This window comes from Canis lupus, chromosome 4, assembly GCF_003254725.2.
Source record: "Canis lupus dingo isolate Sandy chromosome 4, ASM325472v2, whole genome shotgun sequence".
Classification (NCBI taxonomy): Eukaryota; Metazoa; Chordata; class Mammalia; order Carnivora; family Canidae; genus Canis; species Canis lupus.
This window is the reverse complement of record NC_064246.1, coordinates 15,666,988-15,689,938: the sequence shown is the minus strand read 5'-3', so window position 1 is coordinate 15,689,938 and position 22,951 is coordinate 15,666,988. Positions and strand designations below refer to the sequence as shown.

Sequence of the window (22,951 nt, the reverse complement as noted above, 5' to 3'; positions counted from 1 at the left end):
ACAAACATTCCAAATAAGAAGGAATGTATTGGCTACTTTAAAAAAAATATTTTATTTATTCATGAGAGATACACGAGAGAGGCAGAGACACAGGCAAAGGAAGAAGCAGGCTCCTCACAGGGAACCTGATGTGGAACTTGATCCTGGGACTGGGATCACACCTGAGCCAAAGGCAGATGCTCAACCGCTGAGTGAGCCAGGAGTGCCTGGCTAGTACAGCTGATCCTTGAACAACATAGGTTTGAGCTGTGCAGGTCCTCTTATACCTAAGTTCTTTTTCAATAAATATAGTAAAGTCCTATAAACATATTCTTCTCTTCCCTATGATTTTCCTTAACATCTTTTCTCTAGCCTTTAATTTTTTTTTAAAGAGAGGTAGAGAGAGAGAAAGAGGAAGGGCAGAGGGAGAGCAAGAGAATCCTTGCTCTGGAATTTGGCAGGTTCCATAGCCAGTGCGGAGCCCAACGTAGGGCTTGATCTCACAACACTGAAATCATAACCTGAGCCAAAAATCAAGAGTCTGATGTGGAACAGTCACCTAGGTGATCCATTCTAGCTTACTTTTAATACAGTATTTAACATACATGGGGAGGAGGGTGTGTGTGTGTGTGTGTGTGTGTGTGTGTGTCCATGCCTGAGCGGCCCTAACCCCTATGTTGTTCAAGGATCAACTGTAGAGTCTGACTTAAGAAGGAAAAGACTGTCTGTAATTGTCAGTAGTGATAGGTATCTGTATATTTAACTCAGTTAAAAAGTTATAAAACTCCTATGAGAAAAGGAAAAAAGTTTGGGGTGGGAATTATGTTCTTAGTGTATCTATAAATTCACAGGCTAAAAAACACAGTCGTCCCCCCACCCCCAACTTCTTATACTGGAACTTAGACAAAATGGATAGCAGTAGATCCGATTACCCATTTAGGTAATTGGAAATCATGCACTTATTTAAATGCCAACTGACAGTGAACTTTTTTTTTGAAATTTCACTTTGGAATTGTATTCAAAATTAGTTTATGAAGTTAGTCTTTTTATTTATATAAACTTTTTAACCAAAAACATTATCCCAGCTATTTCTAAAATAATTATTTTCTAGTCTTGTATATCACAGATACATTAAGCTAGAATTAATCACCCATAAAGCTATACTTACGTATTCCTTCACGTTTTTTGTTTTCACAGCTTTGTAGGAGTAATATGCAGGATAAAGCATCCCAAACACCAACCTAAAAGTAAAAAGTATGAGAAGACCAATCAAATACAACAATGCTTTTAAGAGCTTATAAAAATTTCACCCAATAGAAAAGTAGAAACTACATGGGAAACATACAACGGTGTAAATTTGTATGAATGCAAATTTGTGCACAGACTAAATCCACTCAGAAAAGCAAAGTAAAAATACTCTTTTTTTTTTAAAACAAAAAGGATTTTAATATTCTAGGTATAGTTTCATGGGAAAAAATTTATATTTTAAAAATAATCATAAAAAACTTTCTCATTTAACACCTAAAACTAATATTAACACCGTTAATTATACTTGAATTTAAAAATAAAGCCTTTGTCATCACAAAGAATATTCTACGGTTCCTTAACATTTGGAAAATGAACAAAATCACCAAAAACAAAAATTGTCCCAACCGTACCAGAGATAACTGCAGGCAACATTTTATTGTATACAAATCCTACTTTTTATCCACATGTAGTATTCCCATAATCTAAATTTGTACTTGCAAATACATAATAGGCTTATGGTTGATTTCCAGGTTATTGCCATTGCACATATCATAAAAACATTTCTGTCCATTGGGGATGTTGCTGCTTCAAAGAGTACATATATTTTTACCTATTATCAAAATGCCCTCCAGAGTAGTGGTTCTACTTTACATTCCTATACATTGCTGATCATTGGCATCATTATTTAAAAAACAAAAAAGTTTGCCAGCTAAGTAGGAGAATCTCATAGATGTTGTAATATACATTCCTGAATACTAGCAAACCTGACTTTCTTCTTAAGTGTTTACTGGCTTTTTGATACATATGGTATATGATATCCTGTTGTCTACTTTTCTGGTCTATTTAAAAATCTTTTGGAATAGTTTTAAATTTACAGAAAAGTTGGAATACACTATAGTTACCACAAACCCTACACCATCTTTCCTCCATTATCTACATCTTGCAGTAGTATGGTACATGTTACCACAATTCACAAACCAATATTGATATATTACTAACTGAAGTACATACTCTATTCTGATTTCTTTAGTTTTTACTTACCATCCTTTCTGTCCCAAGGTCCCATCTAGGACAACACATTATATTTATTTATCATGTCTCCTTAGGTCCTCTTGGGTTAAAAAAAAAAAAAAAAGGTTCTCAGACTTTCCTTGGGAAATGAGTGCAACAGTTTTGAGTATTGGTGAAGAATATTGGAGGAGATCCCTGCACTGGAATTTGCTGCTCTTCTTATGATTAAACTGAGGTATGGGTTTTCAGGAGGAGGAGTACAGGAGGTAAAGTATCATTTCATCTTATGATATCAAGGACATACTATCAGTATGATTTATCACTGTTGATGTTAACCTTGACCACCAGGCTGAGTAGTGTTTGTCAGACTTCACTGTAAGGTTACCCCCTACCCCATACCTGTTCATGCTGTGTTCTTGGGAAGGAAGCTGCTATGCACAGGCCATACCTGAATAGGGAATTAGTTCCACTTTCTTGAGTGGAGTATCTACATGAATCATTTGAAATTTTTCTGCCTTGGACATTATCTATTCTCCATTTATTTCTTCAATGATTTACTTATATCAATACTATACTTTGGGTTCTAATACAGTAATACTTCATTTTGTTGCTAAGGCTTTGAACACAGATCTTTCAGTTCTTTCCTGTGTCCCTTTGACAGATGTATAATTGTGAGGGTTTTTTTTTTTTTTTAACAATTTGCTACTTTCTGGCACTATATGATGCCCAGGCTCATCCAATGTATATCCTGCCTCATTCCTAGAATCAGTCATTTCTCCAAGGAGTCTTGGTTCCTTTCACTGGAGAATGGTATTTAAGATCAAGTTCTGGGTGCTACATATGTTCACTGTTACTGGAGTGTTGTAGGTTCTAGGTCCTTCTCTATTTTGCAGATTAAACAATATTTGTCTATGTTCTTATTATCTTTTGATATTGTTTATAGGTCTTTTATTTTTTTAAAAGATTTTATTTATTTATTCATGAGAGAGAGAGAGAGAGAGAGAGGCAGAGACACAGGCAGAGGGAGAAGCAGGCTCCATGCAGGGAGCCCGATGTGGGACTCGATCCCGGGGTCTCCAGGATCACGCCCTGCCCCAAAGGCAGGCACTAAACTGCTGAGCCACCCAAGGATCCCTAGGTCGTTTTGATATTATTGTTGTGTGATGCTGTTTCGGTATTATTTACATATTGATAAAATGTGTTGAAGAAAGTTTGTTGGGCTGTTAAATAAATACCACAGATTGTATGGCTTAAGCAATAGGTATTTATTTTCTTACAGGAGGCTAGAAGGTCAAGAGCAAGGTGCTGGTGGGTTTCGTTTCTTTTGAGACCTTTCTTCTTGGATTGAAATGGCCACTTTCTCACTGTGTCCTCACATAGTCATCCCTTGGTCTGTGTAACCTTCTTATCTTAGAAGAATACCTGGTCACATTGTATTAAGATACCTCAAAGATCTCATTTTAACTTAATCACTTTCTTTAATCTTTTATCTCCAAATACAGTTACATTCTTAGGACCTCAACATATGAATTTGGGAGGGGGATACAATTCAGCCTATAATACCGATATTTATGAAGTTTTATATTAAATAGGTGTTTGCATTTATATTAAACAAGCTTTTCTTACACTGCAAGTGATTATCTACACTTCTATATTTTTAGTCCATTTATAATTTATTTTTTGGTGGGAGAGGTATAGTAAATACCTGTTGACTTTGTTATTCCTCACAAAGATGAACTCTGAGTTTGGTGCTGTTGTCACCAGCTCAAAGGAATACCAAGTCTTCTGCTGGGGATTTTATCTTTACCAAGTAGAAGCCACATCATTGACAATCTCTGCCTTATTTACAACACTACCCTGGGAAGGCTACTTCAGCAGAAGCCAATCCAGACTCTGGATACGGGATTTTTAGCCTGTCACAGAACCTAGGGCTTTACGATTCAACACAGGGCAACCCCTAAAAGGCAGAGGGGCTATCCAGCCTAGTGAGTTCTGAGGAAGCAACAAACCTTATGAACTGGGGTGTCAACCAAAACACAATTTCTAGGTCTGCTGTGTTCATTCCCACTGCTGACACAAGGTACAAGTCCCACAGTTAGCCTTCATAGTTCTAGTTTAAATATTCAATTTAATTTCAGCCCAGTTTGTATTTTCCTTTAGAATTTGGATACAATTGATTATCTTCCATAGTCCCACGTCATCTTGTATCACTAGATTTAAATTTAACACGAGACTCTTCACTTCTATCACTGTATGGATCTTTGACTCCACCTTTTTTCTGCTATAATATCCATCCAAACTCCAACCCAGTTTTATTGGTTTTTCCTTTGTGAGAGTCCAGGCATCTATCTTCCTATTTTATTTTCAAACCCATGGCCAATGATACATTTAGGCTCATGCCATTTCATTTGACTTAGCTGAATTATTTTCCCAATTATTTCCCAACACATGCCTCTGGCTCCAATGTCAAATCAATCTCCCCAATATATCTTACTGGATTGTCTTTGCTTAAACACTTCAATAGCTGGCCTCCTTACCTAGCCTTGTTGACCAGCCCCTGTGGTGGTGGCTCATCAAGAACATAATTTGAAAATCTCTTCCTCATATAAACCATCTGCTCCAACATGGTTTCCTCAATATGCTTCTTTTTATTATTTATTTATTTTTTGCTCAATTAATGCCTCTTTTTCCCTTCGAGACTGCTACTCCTCCATAGACTTCTAAATTGTTTTGAATTTTAGAATTTGTCAGGATTAATCATTTGCCTTTAGTATATTCTAGATTATATTTTATAATGTAACTGACTTCTAAAACATAATTTTCTCACATACAGTAAGGATTTGGTACTAGTTGATACTTTGTATATAGGTGCTTTGCTTTATTTTTTTTAACCTCTGTATTGAATACAATCACTCAAATGAATAAACACAATATCCCCTAGCACCTAACTCTTGTTAAGAGTAGGAAAAAAAAATGCATTTCATTCGGAACATGGGAAGGATTAAATGTCTTAGTAAACAGTGAGACAATTTTTAAGGGTCACCACTATCATAATTTATTACTGCTCTAATGTGAATATTACTGAGTAATTTATTACTAACATCTGTAATATTTTCTAGGTGTTGTTTTTCTTCTGGTTTCTTTAATATTGGGTCCTACTCTGGATGTTTGCAACCTGGGAGGTCAGGCATAAAGCCAAAGCATGATGCACAGTGTATAAAATCAAATAGTTTATTTTAAAAGGCCACCTACAAGATAAACTCATGGTTTGTAAAGAAAGTGTTTGCTACAAATAAAATTCACCTATAAATTTGAACACTGTTTCAGTTATAGAGGCAAAAAACAAATAGTTACTCATTTCCTCTTAATCTTTTTTTCTGCTTAAAGAGGTAAAACTTTGCCAAAATACTCACGATACCTTTTCCTCCCATGGGGGTAAAGTTTTCTCTATGTATACTGGCTATATTGAAAAGTTTGTACTATTTAAAAAATTTTTATGCAAGTGTATAATAGAGATGGCCCTTGTATCATATTTCATATATGGAAAATAATTGAAATAGCTATTTTCTGGACAGATGTTCAGACATAAATCCATCCTTCGCCAAAACTGTCTTAGAGAAGAACAGCATTGTTCAAAAATAAGTCTTAGAAGCAACTAGTAAGAGTGCTCTTAGTACTAGAATAATGTCCTTAACACATAAGTTATCAATATTTCATTAAAAATTGATTAAAGCTTTTCCTAATTAAGATCCTAAACAAAGCTTACTCTATAATTTTTAGAAGATATAAAATAGTAAAAAAAAAAAAAAAAAGAAAGAAAGAAAGAAAGAAAGAAAGAAAGAAAGAAAGAAAGAAAGAAAATCACTGGTAATTCCATTAACTGAATGATCTTTTTTGTTAAATGCCATTCAAACATTTATATTTGTCATAATTTTTAGCAAACATTCTGAAGTCTGACCTGTCATTCTCTAAAATGCCTTAAAAATCTTAAAGCACCAATAGAAGTTTAATAATCAAATTGACCAAGGGTTAATTTATATCTAAACAAGTTACAAAACACTAATTCTAAGGATTTAAACTTTATTATAGTCATTCTTTTAATAAATGATTATGAAAAATGAAAGCCTACAGTATAGAAACAATGGTACTAATAATAATCCCCCTATACCTATCACCCAGTTCTAAGAATGACTAACAATGATCTTTAACATTTGGTATTTTCCGGTTTTTTCTACAATATCTTAAGAAAAACCATTTTATAACAGAGTTAACATACTTAAAGACAATATTTTAGGGAAATATATTTCAAAACCTATTTAAAACATAATTAACTGATATCTTAGAGCATATAGACTTTTATCCTGCCTTTTCACTAAATGTGGTATTATGAGCATTTCCTTACATCTTTATACGTATCCTTAAAGAACGTCATTTTAAAAACTACACGGTATAATATTCCCTCATATGGATGAAAATCATTTAAATCCTTTCCTGTCTTTACTATTTTAATGAATGCTATGATGAATAATCCTTCTATGATTACTAAAAACAGCAATTTCTACTGACATTTATAGTAGGCAGGATATTAAGCACTTTCCATATATTGCTGCATCTAACTGTCACAATCATACCCAGAGATAGGTACTATTTTCATACCTATTTTACAGATGTGAAGACTGAGGCTGATAGAAGTTAAACTAATGTTAGACACCTTGTAAGTTTACTGTCTGGATTCAAAGCATGCACTCTGATTCCAAAATCCACATTTAAAAATCAGTGTTGGGATCCCTGGGTGGCGCAGCGGTTTGGCGCCTGCCTTTGGCCCAGGGCGCGATCCTGGAGACCCAGGATCGAATCCCACATCGGGCTCCCGGTGCATGGAGCCTGCTTCTCCCTCTGCCTGTCTCTGCGCCTCCTCTCTCTCTCTCTGTGACTATCATAAATAAATAAAAAAAAAAAATTTAAAAATCCGTGTTTATTTCCTAATGACTTTCTGCAAGCAGAATAACTAGGTCAAAGGATTTGAAATTTCAAGCGTTTTGTTATATATTACTTATACTGCTCTTTAGAAAAGTAGCATCAATTTATATTCTTATAGGGAAATATTCACTTCAGAACTATTTTTAATAGAATTAGAAACATCAGATAGTAGGCATTTTTTTTCAACAGATGAACGGTTTCTAAGATATGGATTAGAATAGTCATGCAGTGTATCATTACTAAAAAAAAAATCCCAAAACATTACAGCTAACAATATTAACATTTCTAAACTATTTTAATTTCCCTTAAGATTGTCTTTAGATAAATTTCCTTTAAAATATAAAAGGACTTAAATTGTAGTTCATTAAAAAGTACATGCAACAAATAGCTCATTGCTGATAATCTGAACTATCTGATACTAATGCATAATGAGACAATAGGAATTGCCTGGCAAATTCTCCTCATTCTATTGATTTTAGAATCCTACTCCCAAACAAAAAAATAGTAATGACAGTGTTCTATTAGACTAAAAAACTGAAAACAACTCAAGGAGACTAGAGATGAGCTAAAATGGGATACCAAATAGTAAATCAACAAAGAAACTATAGAATCAAATTTCAGAATGATGGAAGACAGATGGATCAGGCTGTTAGGATTAGTCAGTCACAATTAACATAGATACTGCATATACTCTTATAAAGAGCAATACAAAATAACAACACTCTAGGCCCTTATCAAAGACTCTAGAGGCACCGAGCTGGCTCAGTCAGTAGAGTGTGCCACTTTTGATCTCAGGGTTGTTAAGTTCAAGATCCACGTTGGATTTGGAGATTACTTAAATACATAATCTTAAAAAAAAAAAGACTATAAGCCTCATTTGTCTGTAATCCACCTTACACTAGAGACTAAGACCAGTGAAATTTATTTTTATTTATCTATTTATTTATTTTTATAAAGATTTTATTTATTTATTCATGAGAGACAGAGAGAGAGAGAGACAGACAGAGAGAGAGAGAGGCAGAGACACAGGCAGAGGGAGAAGCAGGCTCCATGCAGGGAGCCTGATGTGGGACTCAATCCTGGGACTTCAGGATCAGGCCCTGGGCCGAAGGCAGACGCTCAACCGCTGAGCCACCCAGGTGTCCCGACCAGTGAAATTTATATAAAACAGTGTAAGGATGGCAAATGTGCGAAGTTTCTCTGCTATTCTCCATTTCTGTGACCCAGACAGATTGCTGGTCAATCGCTCTACTCCTTTCTGCTGACCCTGGTCTCAGAATCCTCTTCAACACAGGACAGAAGCTGAGTAGATTTATTTGCCATCTTTTGTCATCCTCATTCTCCATCTTTATTCCTTTAGAAGGTGTCATTCCAAATTTGAATCAAGACCACCTGGTTTTATTTTAGGAACAGGAAGATGACAGTTTAGACTGTTATACCTGTCTCCCTTTGAGGAAAAGCCATTTCAACTGAGATGCTTTTTAAGATCACCTTCTTATTTTTTCTTGAAGTACAGGAAACAGCCATATGAAACCCAAGCTATAAATACTAGAGGAATAGTGTCAAGGGCATCGTCTATTAGGATCCCTACATATGAATTTTCACGTATGAGATTTACACTGGAACTCAGTACAATGTAGCGTTTGGCATTCTTTGAGAAAATGATGACCTTCCATCTGATAAAAATATTATTCCTGGGCAGCCCGAGTGGCTCAGCGGTTTAGCGTCGCCTTCAGCCCAGGCCATTATCATAGGGAGAATTTGCATCAGGGAAATTAGCAAATGAGAGGAATCAGTCATCTTTCCCCCAGTAGCTAAGCCTTACCAGCACACCAGTGCATGTGTGTTTTAGCCAGGGGAAACTATAGTATCAGAAAAACCAGGAAACATGTATATACAGGGTATTCACAGAATTTACTGAAATAATAAAAAGGCAGGTTATTATGGCAATCAAGTTTATAAAGGGCTGCATGTGAGATAGAGTAAAAGGGCAAACGTCTTCTGCCCTTTACAATTCACTTCAACTCTGTTTGAATATTAGGTCTCTAATATGGACAAAAACTCTTGTGAATTTTCAAAATAGGATCAGAACCTTAAATGATAAGGTATTCTAGAAACAGTCTAGCTTACAATAATAGTTTCATGACTTTTTCCAAAGCAGTATTTTTCTTCCAGAGGAAATCTTTCTTAGGAACTTCAAATAAAACAGATGTGAATAAAAGACAAGTATAATTAAGTTGTCCTTAGAGAACTTAATTCCAATGATTGCAGAATCTTCTGAGGAATCCTCAAGACCTTCTGAACTTTTTTTCTTTTTTTTTTTTTTTTGAGAGAGAACGTGAGAGTGTGTGTGCATAGGTTGGGAGGGTACAGAGGGAGAGAATCTTAGGCAGGCTCCACACTCAGCCTCGAGCCCTAGTCAATACCAGAACCCTGAGTTCATGACCTGAACTGAGCCAAAAATCAAGAGTTGGACCCTTAACCGTCTGAACCACCCAGGCAGCCCCCTTTCCATTTATTTATGTATTTATGTATTTATGTATTTATGTATTTATTTATGATAGTCACACACACAGAGAGAGAGAGAGAGAGAGAGAGAGAGAGGCAGAGACATAGGCAGAGGGAGAAGCAGGCTCCATGCCCTGGGAGCCCGACGTGGGATTCGATCCCGGGTCTCCAGGATCGCACACTGGGCCAAAGGCAGGCACCAAACCACTGCGCCACCCAGGGATCCCCCTTCCAATTATTTAACAAGCATCCTCTACAAATGGCTTAGCTCCAAAATGTGTCTAGTAGAAGAATCAATTGGGAATGAGAATCTTTTGGAAGTGAGGCCCAAGAATTTGAATTTTTGAGTTCTGCATCTTCAGCAAACCTAAGGTGTGACAATATTCTTAGGTTGGTTTTGGATTAAAACTGATTATGATTAAGCAATATGTTGTCAGTACGGTAAGCTGGTTTCGGTCTAACTGAATTTTTTAAAGTAATATTAAAATAACTATAGGTTATCTTGACTTTTGCCAAACTCTATCCTTACTCAGACACTAAAATATAAGAATATAAGGGAAAAGAGGAAGAGTTACAACATACTAAAGCTTAACATCTAATAATTAAATAAAATTAATATTTAAATTTAATCTTTGGGGCAGCCCCGGTGGCTCAGCGGTTTAGCGCCGCCTTCAGCCCAGGGCATGATCCTGGAGACCCGGGATTGAGTACCATGTCAGGCTCCCTGCATGGAGCTTGCTTCTCCCTCTGCCTGTGTCTCTGCCTCTCTCTTTCTCCTCTCTGTGTATTCTAATGAATAAATAAATAAAATCTTAAAAAAATTAATTTAATCTTTGAAGATAATGAATTTATGCCTGTTTAAGGCCAAATGATTACAAACAGTGCAAGGCCCAATAATAACTGCTGTATCTAGTATATTCTTCCTACTTGAGTCATTATGCCACTGTTTAAGCAGCCATTGTGGAGCAAAATATTGTGTATGATCACTGCCAAAATAAGACGTAACTTCTGTCCTACAAAAATTTCGAGAAAGATTTGTTGCTAAGAATCTCTGCTAGTAGAGAATTCTCATTCAGGAAAACAACAGTTAAGTGGCCATCAGGTAGCTACAGTCTTAAAGAAAATTATGAAAATTACATACAGAAAGAAAAAGCCAAACCCATGAGAAAACCCCAAATTCTGAATTCTGTAACCAATGATACAAGTTTAAAACTGCCAAGGAGAGCTAAAGACAGTAAAAATTCCTTTGAAAGACCTTATACATGTTTTAATTATAGTCATCAAGCACTAGGAAGCTTGGAATTTTCATGTTGTCAGAGCTGAACTTCTAATTTTACTTCAGAGTTTCTCATTTCTTCTCTAAGAGGAAAGCTAAAGATAACACTAGGGGAAAGAAATTGGTCCACAGCAAATCAGACTTGTACTTCATCCTCTCACTCTCTTCCCTAAGCCACCCCCACCCCTTCTCACCACTAGGGCCTACTATGTGGTAGACCCAAACCAAAGAGCAATGTTTAAAAAGTATGCTGAACTCAACAGAGTACACTACAGAAACGAGGGCTGGAAACCCGTGAAGCACTGAAGTTACTTTGCATCCTGTGGGCAGAGAGTTGCACAGAATGTGGGGGCCATCATTTTTTAGCTACATGAACCAATCTACAGTGTTCTCCAGTGCACCAGGTGTAATTTTACTGTCACTACAAATAAACTCCTAGATGATAAACATAAGGCTCAGAGGCAATAAGGAACTTCTGAATTAAGCATCCAACAAGTGTCAAACCCAAAACATAATAAACACAAAACTTCTAATTTTAAGAATTGTGCTCTTCCCTTTACAGCAAAAAACTTTGTCCTTCCTATGACGTATGACCCATAGCAAGCAGATCCCCAATACGAGTTGAATGAAGTCAATGTTCAGAAGTTACCTAAGTAACCTTGACCCTCCAGTATACTACTACTGTCGTGTGTAAAAAGATATCTGAGAGCCATTTTTTGATTGTGTACCAAGTCTACATGGAGGAATACCTGCATCTTTAGTCGACATTTATACGTGCTCCAATTCCTACGAAACTGGTTAGAAGCCTCTACAAGGTGGGCTTAAGAATTTCTCCTATCATCTGACCAACCCCAGATTCTGGAGTTAACTCTGAACTCGGAGGAGCTCCTTTCTTCACTTAGTCCCTTCAGCACAGGATATGTTGGAACCCAAACTTAGCATTAGCTCCATGGACATTAAAGATAACAAGAGTTCAGTTATAATCTAAGGTTTAAAAAAAGCTTCTGGTGAAGAAAAAGAACACACAAACCACTTTTGAAAATGCTGGGAAAGTTTTCTCTTTTAAAATACATGCCTCTACACAAATGAGTAAGGAAAGCCATAAATCTGGATTCTGTCTTGTTCTGTGCAGCTCATTTGGTACCACATGACTATGAAGTGAACTTCCCTGAAGTGAACTCAGGTCTAGAATTGTTGCCAAGTCCTCCCATTGGACACTTCTGTGTAGCTTGGGTTAGCGCAGCAGTCAACTACAGTCACATCATAGATACACGAGTCAACTCTTCCAGGCCCCACCCACCCTAGAGTGAACTTAATACTCTGCTTTAAAATGATTTTTTAATTCCTCTCCATTACACAAAACCAGGTATCATTTATGGCATACCATGTGCTAGGCACCAAGTCTTCTAGCACTGATACATCTGTGAACTCCCCATAACTTTTTAACTAAAAGTAAATTTGCAGTGATTTGGAAATCAAAACATTTGTTTTTATATTTCTTAAATCATTTCATTCATTCAAATCTTTCTAGTATTTCCAGTATCTCCAACTCAGTGATTTTTTTTTCTTATCATGCCTTACCTGAAGAGTTAGAATAATCTCCCTCTTTTCAGGCACCCAGCATGTTATGGCCTCTCTCATTAATGAGGTTGAAAGGTTTGGTCTTCTTATTTTGTATAGCAAAAAAATAACGAAATTTTAATGTTCTGGTTATTTTTGTAATTTAAATATAAAAGAATGAAAAATTATTCTTCATATTCTCTTCTCTTGAGGTGGTCAACTGATAAGAGAATGTCTAAGGACGTTTTTGTATAGGAAAATTGGAGAACTTTATACTATCATCTTGGGCAACTCACCAACAGAAAAAGAAAGCAAACATGTGCCACAAGAACTACACCACCACCTAATTTAATTCTGACACCAGTAATTACAGCACAAAACCAGCATAGTTGGTACTACCAAGGCCTCTGCCTGTTATGAAACATCATACATGGTTTCATGAATAGCAGTTTTGGATGGCCCTACTTCCATTTCTGAGAGATGGTATCAGTCTCCACCAACTGTGACTCTGCTGCTTTTTGCTCCTTAAATATATACAAGTGAATAAACAAAAGGCAGTTGATTTATACATTCTAAAGAAAGGGGTGTTAAAATTCCTCATCAGGGATGCCTGGGTGGCTCAGCGGTTGAGCATCTATCTGCCTTTGGCTTGGGCCTGATCCAGGAGTCCTGGGATCAAGTCCCACATTGGGCTTCCTGCATGTAGCCTGCTTCTCCCTCTGCCTATGTCTCTGCCTCTCTCTCTCCGTGTCTCTCATGAATAAATAAATGGAATCTTAAAAAAAACAAAAAACAAAAAACTCCTCATCAGGGAATGTTGTATACTAAGGACACCAAAGAAAAATGCCAATTATATGCAACGTATTGTCTTTGATTTGGCTTTTGCATTAAGAATGACAGTACAGCTTCATGAGGCATCATTAGGACAATTTGAGCAATTTGAATATGAGCTATGAGCTATACTTTAGGTGTTAACATCTCACCAATGTTATATTTTTTAGGTGATATCATTCCTGTGGTTATATAAAAGAATGCCCCTATTTAGGAGACCTAGTAATTAGGACTAAATGTCACAAAGTCTTTAACTTTCTAAAAAAATTTAATTTTAATACAGATTTAGATTTACAGAAAAATTGTGACAATAGTACAGATAGTTCCCATCTATCACACACGCAGTTTCCTCTATTAAAATCTTACATTAGAATGGAACATTTGTGCAATTGATGAACCATTAACAATATATTAGTATTAATTAAAGTCTATGCTTCATTCAGATTTGCTTAGTTTCTACATCCATCTCTTCTAGGATACCATCTGGGATCCCACCCTATTTACCACAATACATTTAATCATCCTGTCTCCCTAGGCTCCTCACAAAGTTTAAGTCTTTCTTATTTTTGATGACGATAGTTTTGAGGAGTGCTGGTCAAGTATTTTTCAGAATGACTCTCAACAGGGATTTTTCCTTTGTTTTTGTCAGGATTAGATTGGGGATAAGGGTTTTTGGTGAGTTTATCACAAACATGATATGCCATCTTTATCATACCTCAAGAGTATGTCCAATTAGTATGACTTCATCACTTATGATGGTAACCTTGATCACTTGACTGCAGCAGTTTGTCAGGAAAGTTACTAAACACCTCCTGAAACCCTGTCCCACTTTCCATACCATACTTTTTGGAAGGAAGTCACTATATACAACCTATGTTTATGGAATGGCAAGTTATATTCCACCACCTTGAGAGCAGAGTATCTATATACATTATTTAGAATTCTCCTGCATGGGAGATGTTTCTATTTTCCCCATTCACTTACTCAATCATTATTTATATCAGTATGAACTCATGGATATTTATTATATACTTTGGGTTCTATTATAATAGCGCTTGGGCACCTGGGTGCCTCAGTGGTTGAGCATCTGCTTTTGGCTCAGGTCATAATCCTGGGGTCCTGGGATCGACTCCCATATCAGACTCCCTGGGGGGAGCCTGCTTCTTGCTCGGCCTATGTCTCTGCCTCTCATGAATGAATGAATGAATGAATGAATGAATAAATAAATAAATAAATAAATAAATAAATAAATAAATAATAAAATCTTTTTTAAAAATAGTGCTTTATTTTGCTGCTCAAATTGTTCTAGATTTGGGCACTGGGATCTCTTTTAGTTGGCTCCTATGTTACTTTGACATACCACCATCATTGCTCTTATTTTTATCTTTTTTTGAGTACTTTGTTACTTTCTGGCACTACAAGATTGTCCAGGCTCATCTTGTGTACTTCTTGCCCCATTCCTAGAATCAGCTATTCTGCCAAGGAGCCCTGGTTCCTTTTATTGGAAAATGTATTTGAAACTAAGATCTGGATAGTGGGCATACTATTACTGAAGTATTCTTTAAAGATTTTATTTATTTGAAAGAGAGCGGGTGTGCACAAGAGGGAGAGAGGCAGAGGGAGAGGGAGAAGCAAGCTCACCACTGAGCAGGGAGCCCACCGCAGGGCTCAATCCCAGGACGAGGAGATCATGACCTGAGCTGAAGGCAAACACTTAACCAACTGAGCCACCCAGGCCCCTCCTAGAGTATTCTTGATTCTAGGCACCTCTGTTGTCTATTTTATATCTTAACCAAGATTTTTCCTAGCATAATATCTTTTGATTTTGTTTATCTTACTAACATGTTATACACTTGTGAACCTTTAGATTGAATAAATTTGCATTTGTATTTTTGTTTTTCTTCCTCTTTAGCTTTTCTTACACTGAGAGCAAGTAAATAACTATATTTTTAGTTCATTTAGTTTATTTAATTTCTGATGGTGAGAGAATGGACAGTAAATCCCTGGTGACTTTGTTACCACTCACAAAGATGAACCTGGGTTTCAGGCTGATGTCACCACCTCAAAGGAATACTGAATCTTCTGCTGGGGATTTTATCTTCACAAACTAGAAGCCACATCATTAACAATCTCTGCCTTACCTAACAACACTACCCTGTGAAGGCTATTTCAGCTGGAAGCCAATCCACAGACTCTGAATATGGGATTTTTAGCCTAGTCACAGAACCTAAGGCTTTAAGATTTAACACAGGGCAACCCCTAAAAGGCAGAGGCTATCCAGCCTAGTGAGTTCTGAGAAAGCAACTAACCTTAAGAAATAAAACTTAACAATACTATTTCCAGGTCTGGTGTGTTCATCCCCACTGCTGACACAGGTACAAATCCTACAGTTAGCCATCACAGTTCTAGTTTATATATTCAAGTTAATTTCAATCCACTTTGTGTTTCCCTTTAGAGCATGGATACAATCTATGTATTATCTTCCATATGTCTTACAACCCAGTACCACTGGATTTAAATTCAACATAAAATTCTTAAAAAAAAAAACAACTTTAAAAAACACTTCCTTTATTCCATAAATTAAATTATGATGATGTTCTTTTGTAAAGCTGAAGACCTTAAAAGACACTTTGTATTAAGTTGCTATGAAAAAGTCCCTTTATATTATCATTTGAGTGGTTCAGCTCACTTGGTCTGTCCAGATTTGGTAGCAAGATAGTGTTTTTCTTATTAATGCTTAATTCTTTCCCCTTTTTTAAAAAAATGAGGTATAATTTACTTATAATAGCTTCAGATATACACCATAACAATTTGATACTTGCATATATTGCAAAATGATCACAGGAAGTCTAACACCATATATAGGTATAAAATTTTCTTCACATGATGAAAACTTTTAAGATCTACACTCAGCAACTTTCAAATATGGAATACAGTATTATCATCTATAGTCAACATGCTGTATGTTATATGCTCATGACTTAGTTACTTTGTAACTGGAAGACTGTACCTTTTGACCCCCTTTATCCTTTTTTTTTTTTTCTTTTAAAGATTTATTTATTTTAGAGAGGTGGGAGGGAAGAGAGACAGAAACTCAAGTGACTCTGTGCTCAGCACAGAGGCCAACACTGGGCTTGATCTCATGACCCTGAGATCATGACCTGAGCTGAAACCAGGAGATGGATGCTTAACTGACTGAGCCACTCAGGTGCTACCCTCTTTACCCATTTCTATCATGGATCTTTGACGCCCCCTCTAGCTAATCTGTAACCCAGTCCTGTTGGTTTTTCCTTAGTGAAAGTCCAAGCAACCATCTTTCTCATCTATTTTCAAACCAGTATACCTTTAGGCTCATGCATCTCATCTGACTTACAGAATAATTTCCTAACACAAGCCTCTGGCTTCACTGTGAGATCAATCTTCCTAATACACCTACTGCACTGCCTTGCTTAAAGACTTCAATAGTTGGCCTCCTTACCTGCTTGCCTATCAGCCTCTGAAGAGGCTCATAACATAATTTGAAACCCACTGCCTTACATGAACCACATGTTCCAACATGGTTTCCTCAATATGCCTCTTGTATTTCTGCTTCAGTCTGGGGAGTGTGTGCATCCAGCCCACATGCCTCCCTCTCTCATCTTTCTTCTTCTCCATATGGTCCTCCCTGTGCTTGTCTGTCATCATCCATTCCAACAGGGAGAAACATTGTTAATTGTTTAATTCCAGTATACATGCATAATGGTCTCAAAATTGTTAACCCATACTTTCATGGGATGCAACTTTACCAACTAGAGTACAATGCCATTTATAGTTCTTTTTTACTTGGTTTATTTCCCAAGTTACTTAGATCAGCACCTTTTCCCTCTACTCTCTTCAACAAAGCTGTTTGATATATGTATACAGATTCTTTTTTTTTTTTAAAGATTTATTTATTTATTTATTTATTTATTTATTTATTTATTTATGAGAGAGAGAGAGAGAGAGAGAGAGAGAGGCAGAGACACAGGAGGAGGGAGAAGCAGGCTCCATGCCGGGAGCCCGACGTGGGACTCGATCCCGGGACTCCAGGATTGCGCCCCGGGCCAAAGGCAGGCGCTAAACCACTGAGCCACTCAGGGATCCCCATGTATACAGATTCTTTAGTTACATTTAGCATCCCATCCTGATTCCTGTCTCCTAAAATGATATTTTAAAGTTTGCATATATTAGGGTTTACGCTTAGTCCTGTAAAGTTGTATGACTTTTGACATGTATAATGTCATTTATACACCGTTACAGTGTCATATGCAACAGCTTTACTGCCCTACTAAAACCCTTGGGAGCCACCTATTTAACACACCCCTCAATGCCTGACAATCACTGTGTCTAACATCTCTCCAGTTTTACGTTTTCCAGAATGTCATACAATTGAAATCATACAGTATTTAGCCTTTTCAGACTTGCCTCTTTCACTTAGCAATATTCATTTAAGATTCATCCATGTCTTTGTGTGGCCTGATAACCTCACTTCTTGTTATTCTTGTACTGTTCTGTTGTATGGACACACCAGTTTCTTCATCCTAGCAAAGGGCAGTTTGGTTGCTTCCAGCATTTTATCTACTCTCAGCATTCTTCTATGAACGTTCACATTATAGGTTTTTGCATGGACCTAATTTTTCAATTCAGTTGGGTAAATATGTATGAGCATTATTGCTAGATTCTATGGTAAAGATTATGTTCCGCTTTTTCATAGCCAAATTGTCTTCCAAAGTGGCTGTACCATTTGCATTCTCGCTAGAAATGGATGGGAGTTTTTGTTTTGCATCCTTGCCAGCAATTGGTTGTCAACTTCTATGATTTTAGATATTCTAATAGGTGTGTAGTGGTATCTCACTGTTTTAATTTCCATTTCCCTAATGACATATGGAATGCAGAGTGTGTCTTTTCACATGTGCATTTGCCATCTGTATATCTTCTTTTGGTGATGTGTCTGTTCAGCTCTTTTGCCCATTTTTAATTTGGGTTATTTATTTCCTTGTTAAGTTTTAAGTGTTCCTCACATACATTTTCTCAGTCTGTAGTTTGTCTTTTTATTCTTTTAACAGTGTCCTTAACAGAGCAGGGTTTTAGTCCAATTTATTTTTTTCTTTCATGGACCATGCTTTTGGTGTCATATCTAAAAATTCATCAAACCCAAGGGCACCTAGATTTTCTCTTATATTTTCTTTTAGAAGCTGTACAAAAGTTTTGCATTTTTCCATTCAGGTCTGTGATCCATTTTTGAAGTCATTTTTGTGGAAGGTATAAGTTCTTTCTTTAGCTTTTTTTTTTTTTTTTTTTTGTACAAGGACATCTAATTGTTACAGCAACTTTTACAGTTTCAGTAAAACCAAGAGTAACAAAAACCTGTTGCTATTACAGAATTACAATGAGAGATGGGAGAAGGTTAGGGAGGGAGGAGGAAGAAAGATAAAGCAACTGTGACAAATTGTTAACAATAAGTGATTCTAGGGGCCTCTGGGTGTCTCCGTCCATTAGGTAGGAGACTTGATTTTAGCTCAGGTCATGATCTCAGGGTCCTGGGATTGAGCCCCACATTGGGCTCCATGCTCAAGAGGGAGTCCACGTGAGACATTTTCTCTCTTTCTTCCTCTACCCTTCCCCAAAATCATATGCATGCACTCTCTCTCTCTCTCTCAAATATATCTTTAAAAAACCCCACAAAACAATAAGTGAATCTAGGTGAAGGGTAAATAGGTATTCCTTATACTCTTTCAGATTTTCTGTAGCTTTAACATTTTTCTATAAAAACAATGAAATAATTTTATAAAGAAGGTAGGGAAGAATGAAATACATTTTAGAAGTATTTTCATTAAGTTCTTTGTTTCTCAAAGGGTTAAGTTTCAGTTAAAAGACTGTAATTATGTACAAAACTGGATTATCTAAAACTGAATTACAAACTCAACTTTTCTAGAGAAAAAAGCATAACAGAACAGTAACAACTAAAGACAGAAATATTTAAAATATTTTATATTAAAAAGTTCCTACCATAATTGTTGATTCATATCCTCTTATCGTTCAGTCTATTTTTGCCTAAATACATACTCTTATAAATATGTAACCAAATATGCTATGCTGTCCGAAATCTTTTAATTAGAATAATTAGTTTATGTATATTTATTGTAATTCTGATACATTTATGCTTAAATATAATGTCTTATCCTGTACTATTTGTCCTACTTGTTTTCCCTCTCTCTTTCTTCTTCTTATGGAATGATTGAGACCTACTTCTCTAGTTCTTGGTTTCCAGCTATATGGTATTAGACTACCTACACTGGGTCTTAGTTCTGGTCCCAATATGCCTCATAAGAACAGGAAAACCAAAAACTTAAGGTCAACAGATTTCAGGAAATGACCTTAGGTAAACACTAGCTTTAGTGCTTTCTTTGTCTTGGTGAGCTTTTGGCCTGTGAGCAGTCTGTACTTCCTAGTCATCTCAGTGGTTTATTTATTTTTTTTTTTTAAGATTTTTAAAATTTGAGGGAGAGTGTGGGGGCAGGGGCAGAGGGAGAAGGAGAAGCAGACTTCCTGCTGAGAATGGAGCTCAACACAGGGCTCAATCTCAGGACCCTGAGGTCATGACCTGAGCCAAAGGCAGACACTTAACTGAATGAGCCATCCAGGTACCCCTCAGTGGTATATTTTGTTTTCTTTTAAATAACTCCAAAGGCATTTGTTTCGGCTGTTAGAGGAGATCACCATCAGACATTTCTAATCTCCAGCCGCTATATAATACTATTTTCTTTACATAAATAATATTGATTGGTTATAAAGTTTTTGATTGATCATATTGCTAGCTAGCATTTTCATTTAATTGTAAGAATACTCATAACTTTAATAGCTTTCATCACTAGTACATTTAAAAATATGTCATAAAACATTTTATCTAGACTCTTTTCATGTTTTCAATATGAAAGCCCATCACAGTTACATTTTTGCCCACCAGACTGCTCAAAATGAAACTCTAAACTGCTGTTTATTTTTTTTAAGATTTTTTTAAAAGTTAATTCATGAGACACACACACACACACACACACACACACACACAGGCAGAGACAGGCAGAGGGAGAAGCAGAATCCCTGCAGGGAGTCTGATGTGAGGCTCAATCCCAGGACCCCGGGATCAGAAACTGAGCCAAAGGCAGGTGCTCAACCACTGAGTCACCCAGATGCCCCTAAACTGCTGTTTATATTTAAATTTTTTGAGGCTTTGTTCTGAAAAGAACAATCAGAACAATCCATAAGAAGAAAGGAAATCAGTCTCTATCTAGCACTCCTGGGGCTGGAAGATTTAGCTGAGATGGGAGTTTCTTGTATCTGATGTGAATTATGTAAATTAATCACCTAAACTGCTTATATGTGAGAGTACCTAACATTATTTGATGCTTATGGTAAAAGAGCTTAAAATAGTAATCTCATGTTCAGGGATAGACTTTTTTTTTTCTTGAAAGGTACAGCCATTCAAATTTTAGGCCAAATTTGAACGATCTCAATTTCTATTCAATCCTAAAAATTTAATAGTATAAAAAAATAACACTTGGAAGCTGTAATTCTTTCCCCAAAGATATATAAGGAGGATAGAAATGTGGTTCAGCATTACATAATGTTGCCACCCACTCCAGAAACAGAAATGAGCGCCTAGCAACAGTAAAGGGTCATCTCAGGAGAGTGCTGATTGCTCATTGGAGCATTCTAAACACAGATGCTTTTCTATCCTTATCACTTCCAGTCCCCACTAATCACATGCTGGTTACCTTGGATCCCTGGGCCATCTCATGAAAACCTTCCTTCTATGACCATCAATAACTGCCAATTTGGGCAGCCTCTACTTTTGGTTACATTCTTGAAAAAAAGACAAAATAAATTTTGAAACATTACAAGAAAATATGCACTTTGTGTATAGAATAGTCTCTGCATTCTCCTTCCCCAGTGATAATTCCTTTAAGATGGGAAATGTTAGTTTTCGTGTTGTTATTTTTCTTACCTGGCCCCTCAAACCCACAGGTCTGAAGAAAGAGCAAGGCCAAAGCATCTAATTCATAATGAAGAGGTTAGGCTGAGTGTGCCTAATACTGCTGATGCTTATGATTGGAGAACTCTTCCTAAAACAGTAATCTCATGTTCAATAATTGGTTTTTATTTTCTTTAAATGGCCACTTAAATTTTAGCATAATTTGAATAGTCTCAATTCCTATTCAATCCTAAAGATTTAATAATACAAATAAAGACACAGGAAACTGGATTTTTTTTCCCTCAAGATATATGAGGATGATGGAAATGCGGTTCAGCATTACGTAATATTGCTACTACTCCAGAAAGACAAGTGAGGGCATCTTTACTTATCTTTATTGGCTATTGGCATATGTCCTCCTCTTCCTTCTTGCTGTGAAGTCCTTGCCCATTTTCCTTTCTATAGTCTGAGCATGAGCCTTCATATATTATAAATATTTTATCTCACTCTGCCCTTTATTTTCACTCTTAATGATGCCTTTTGATGAAAAGTATTAATTTTAGTCTCTTTCAATTTATTATTCTCAGTCTTCTCCTTTATGACTAATGTATTTTGTGCCCTGTTTGATTACTTTTCTTTATTTCCAAGTCATATTTTCCTGTATTATCTTCTAGAAACTTTTTCTTTTTCACCTGTAACGAAACTGGAAATTTTGTGTATGGTCTGAGTTTGGGGCTATGATTATATGGACATATGATAAACAAATATGGACATATGATAACTAATTGGCACAGGATCATTACTGTAAATAAGAACCCTTCCCCACTGCTCTGTGCTGCCATATTTGTCATAAGATATGCATTCACCTATGTATGGCACTCTTTCTAGATCCTATGTTCTTTCACTGGCCCATTTGTCTATCTTTGCCACAATATCACGTCTTAATTACTGTAGCTTTACAATCTTGATATGATTAACTCATCGCACTATTAATATCTGATCATGTATGTCATCCCACAGTTTTTGCTCTGTGTTCTTTTAGTTCAAGATTGTCTTGGCTACTCTTGCTCCTTTGCATTTCCATTTATGTTTTAGAGATAACTTGTCAATTTTCTTCTCCTATATATATATCCATATTCACTCCTTAAATGAATTCAGTTTCATCACTTTGAACATCCACAGCCAATCTGTGAGGCAATCCTCTGGGTTCTACCTTTAAATCTAGAATCTGACAACTCCTACCAACCTCCTCCAAATAACCGCCCATCACTCATTGGTTTATTAACACAGCCTCCTAATGATCAAACTTCCATCCTAGTCCCTTAACAGTCTATTTGCCATGGTAGAGAAATTTTTAAAACTAAGATCTGGGATGCCTGGGTGGCTCAGTTGGTTAAGTCTGCCTTCAGCTCAGGTCATGATCTCAGGGTCCTGGGATTGAGCCCTGTGCGGAGCTCCCTGCTCAGTGAGAAGTCTGCTTTTTCCTCTGCCTCTCCTCTCCCCTCACTCTGTTTTTTTTTTTTTTTTTCTCTCTCTCTCTCAAATATACAAAATCTTTAAAATAAGAT

At 36.4% G+C, this 22,951-nt stretch overlaps 1 protein-coding gene across 2 annotated transcripts in view; it reads right to left on the bottom strand.

Moving 5' to 3' along the window:
- REEP3 (receptor accessory protein 3) overlaps nt 1-22,951 on the bottom strand; it is a 97,824-nt gene that overhangs the window by 51,800 nt on the left and 23,073 nt on the right. For both annotated transcript variants that reach the window (XM_049108976.1, XM_025434458.3), the window contains exon 2: nt 1,148-1,220. Coding sequence is in view for 1 of the 2 variants with exons in the window: in XM_025434458.3 (XP_025290243.1) it covers nt 1,148-1,220 (73 nt within the window). In the remaining variant the exon portion in view is untranslated. The remainder of the gene's footprint in view (nt 1-1,147; nt 1,221-22,951) is intronic.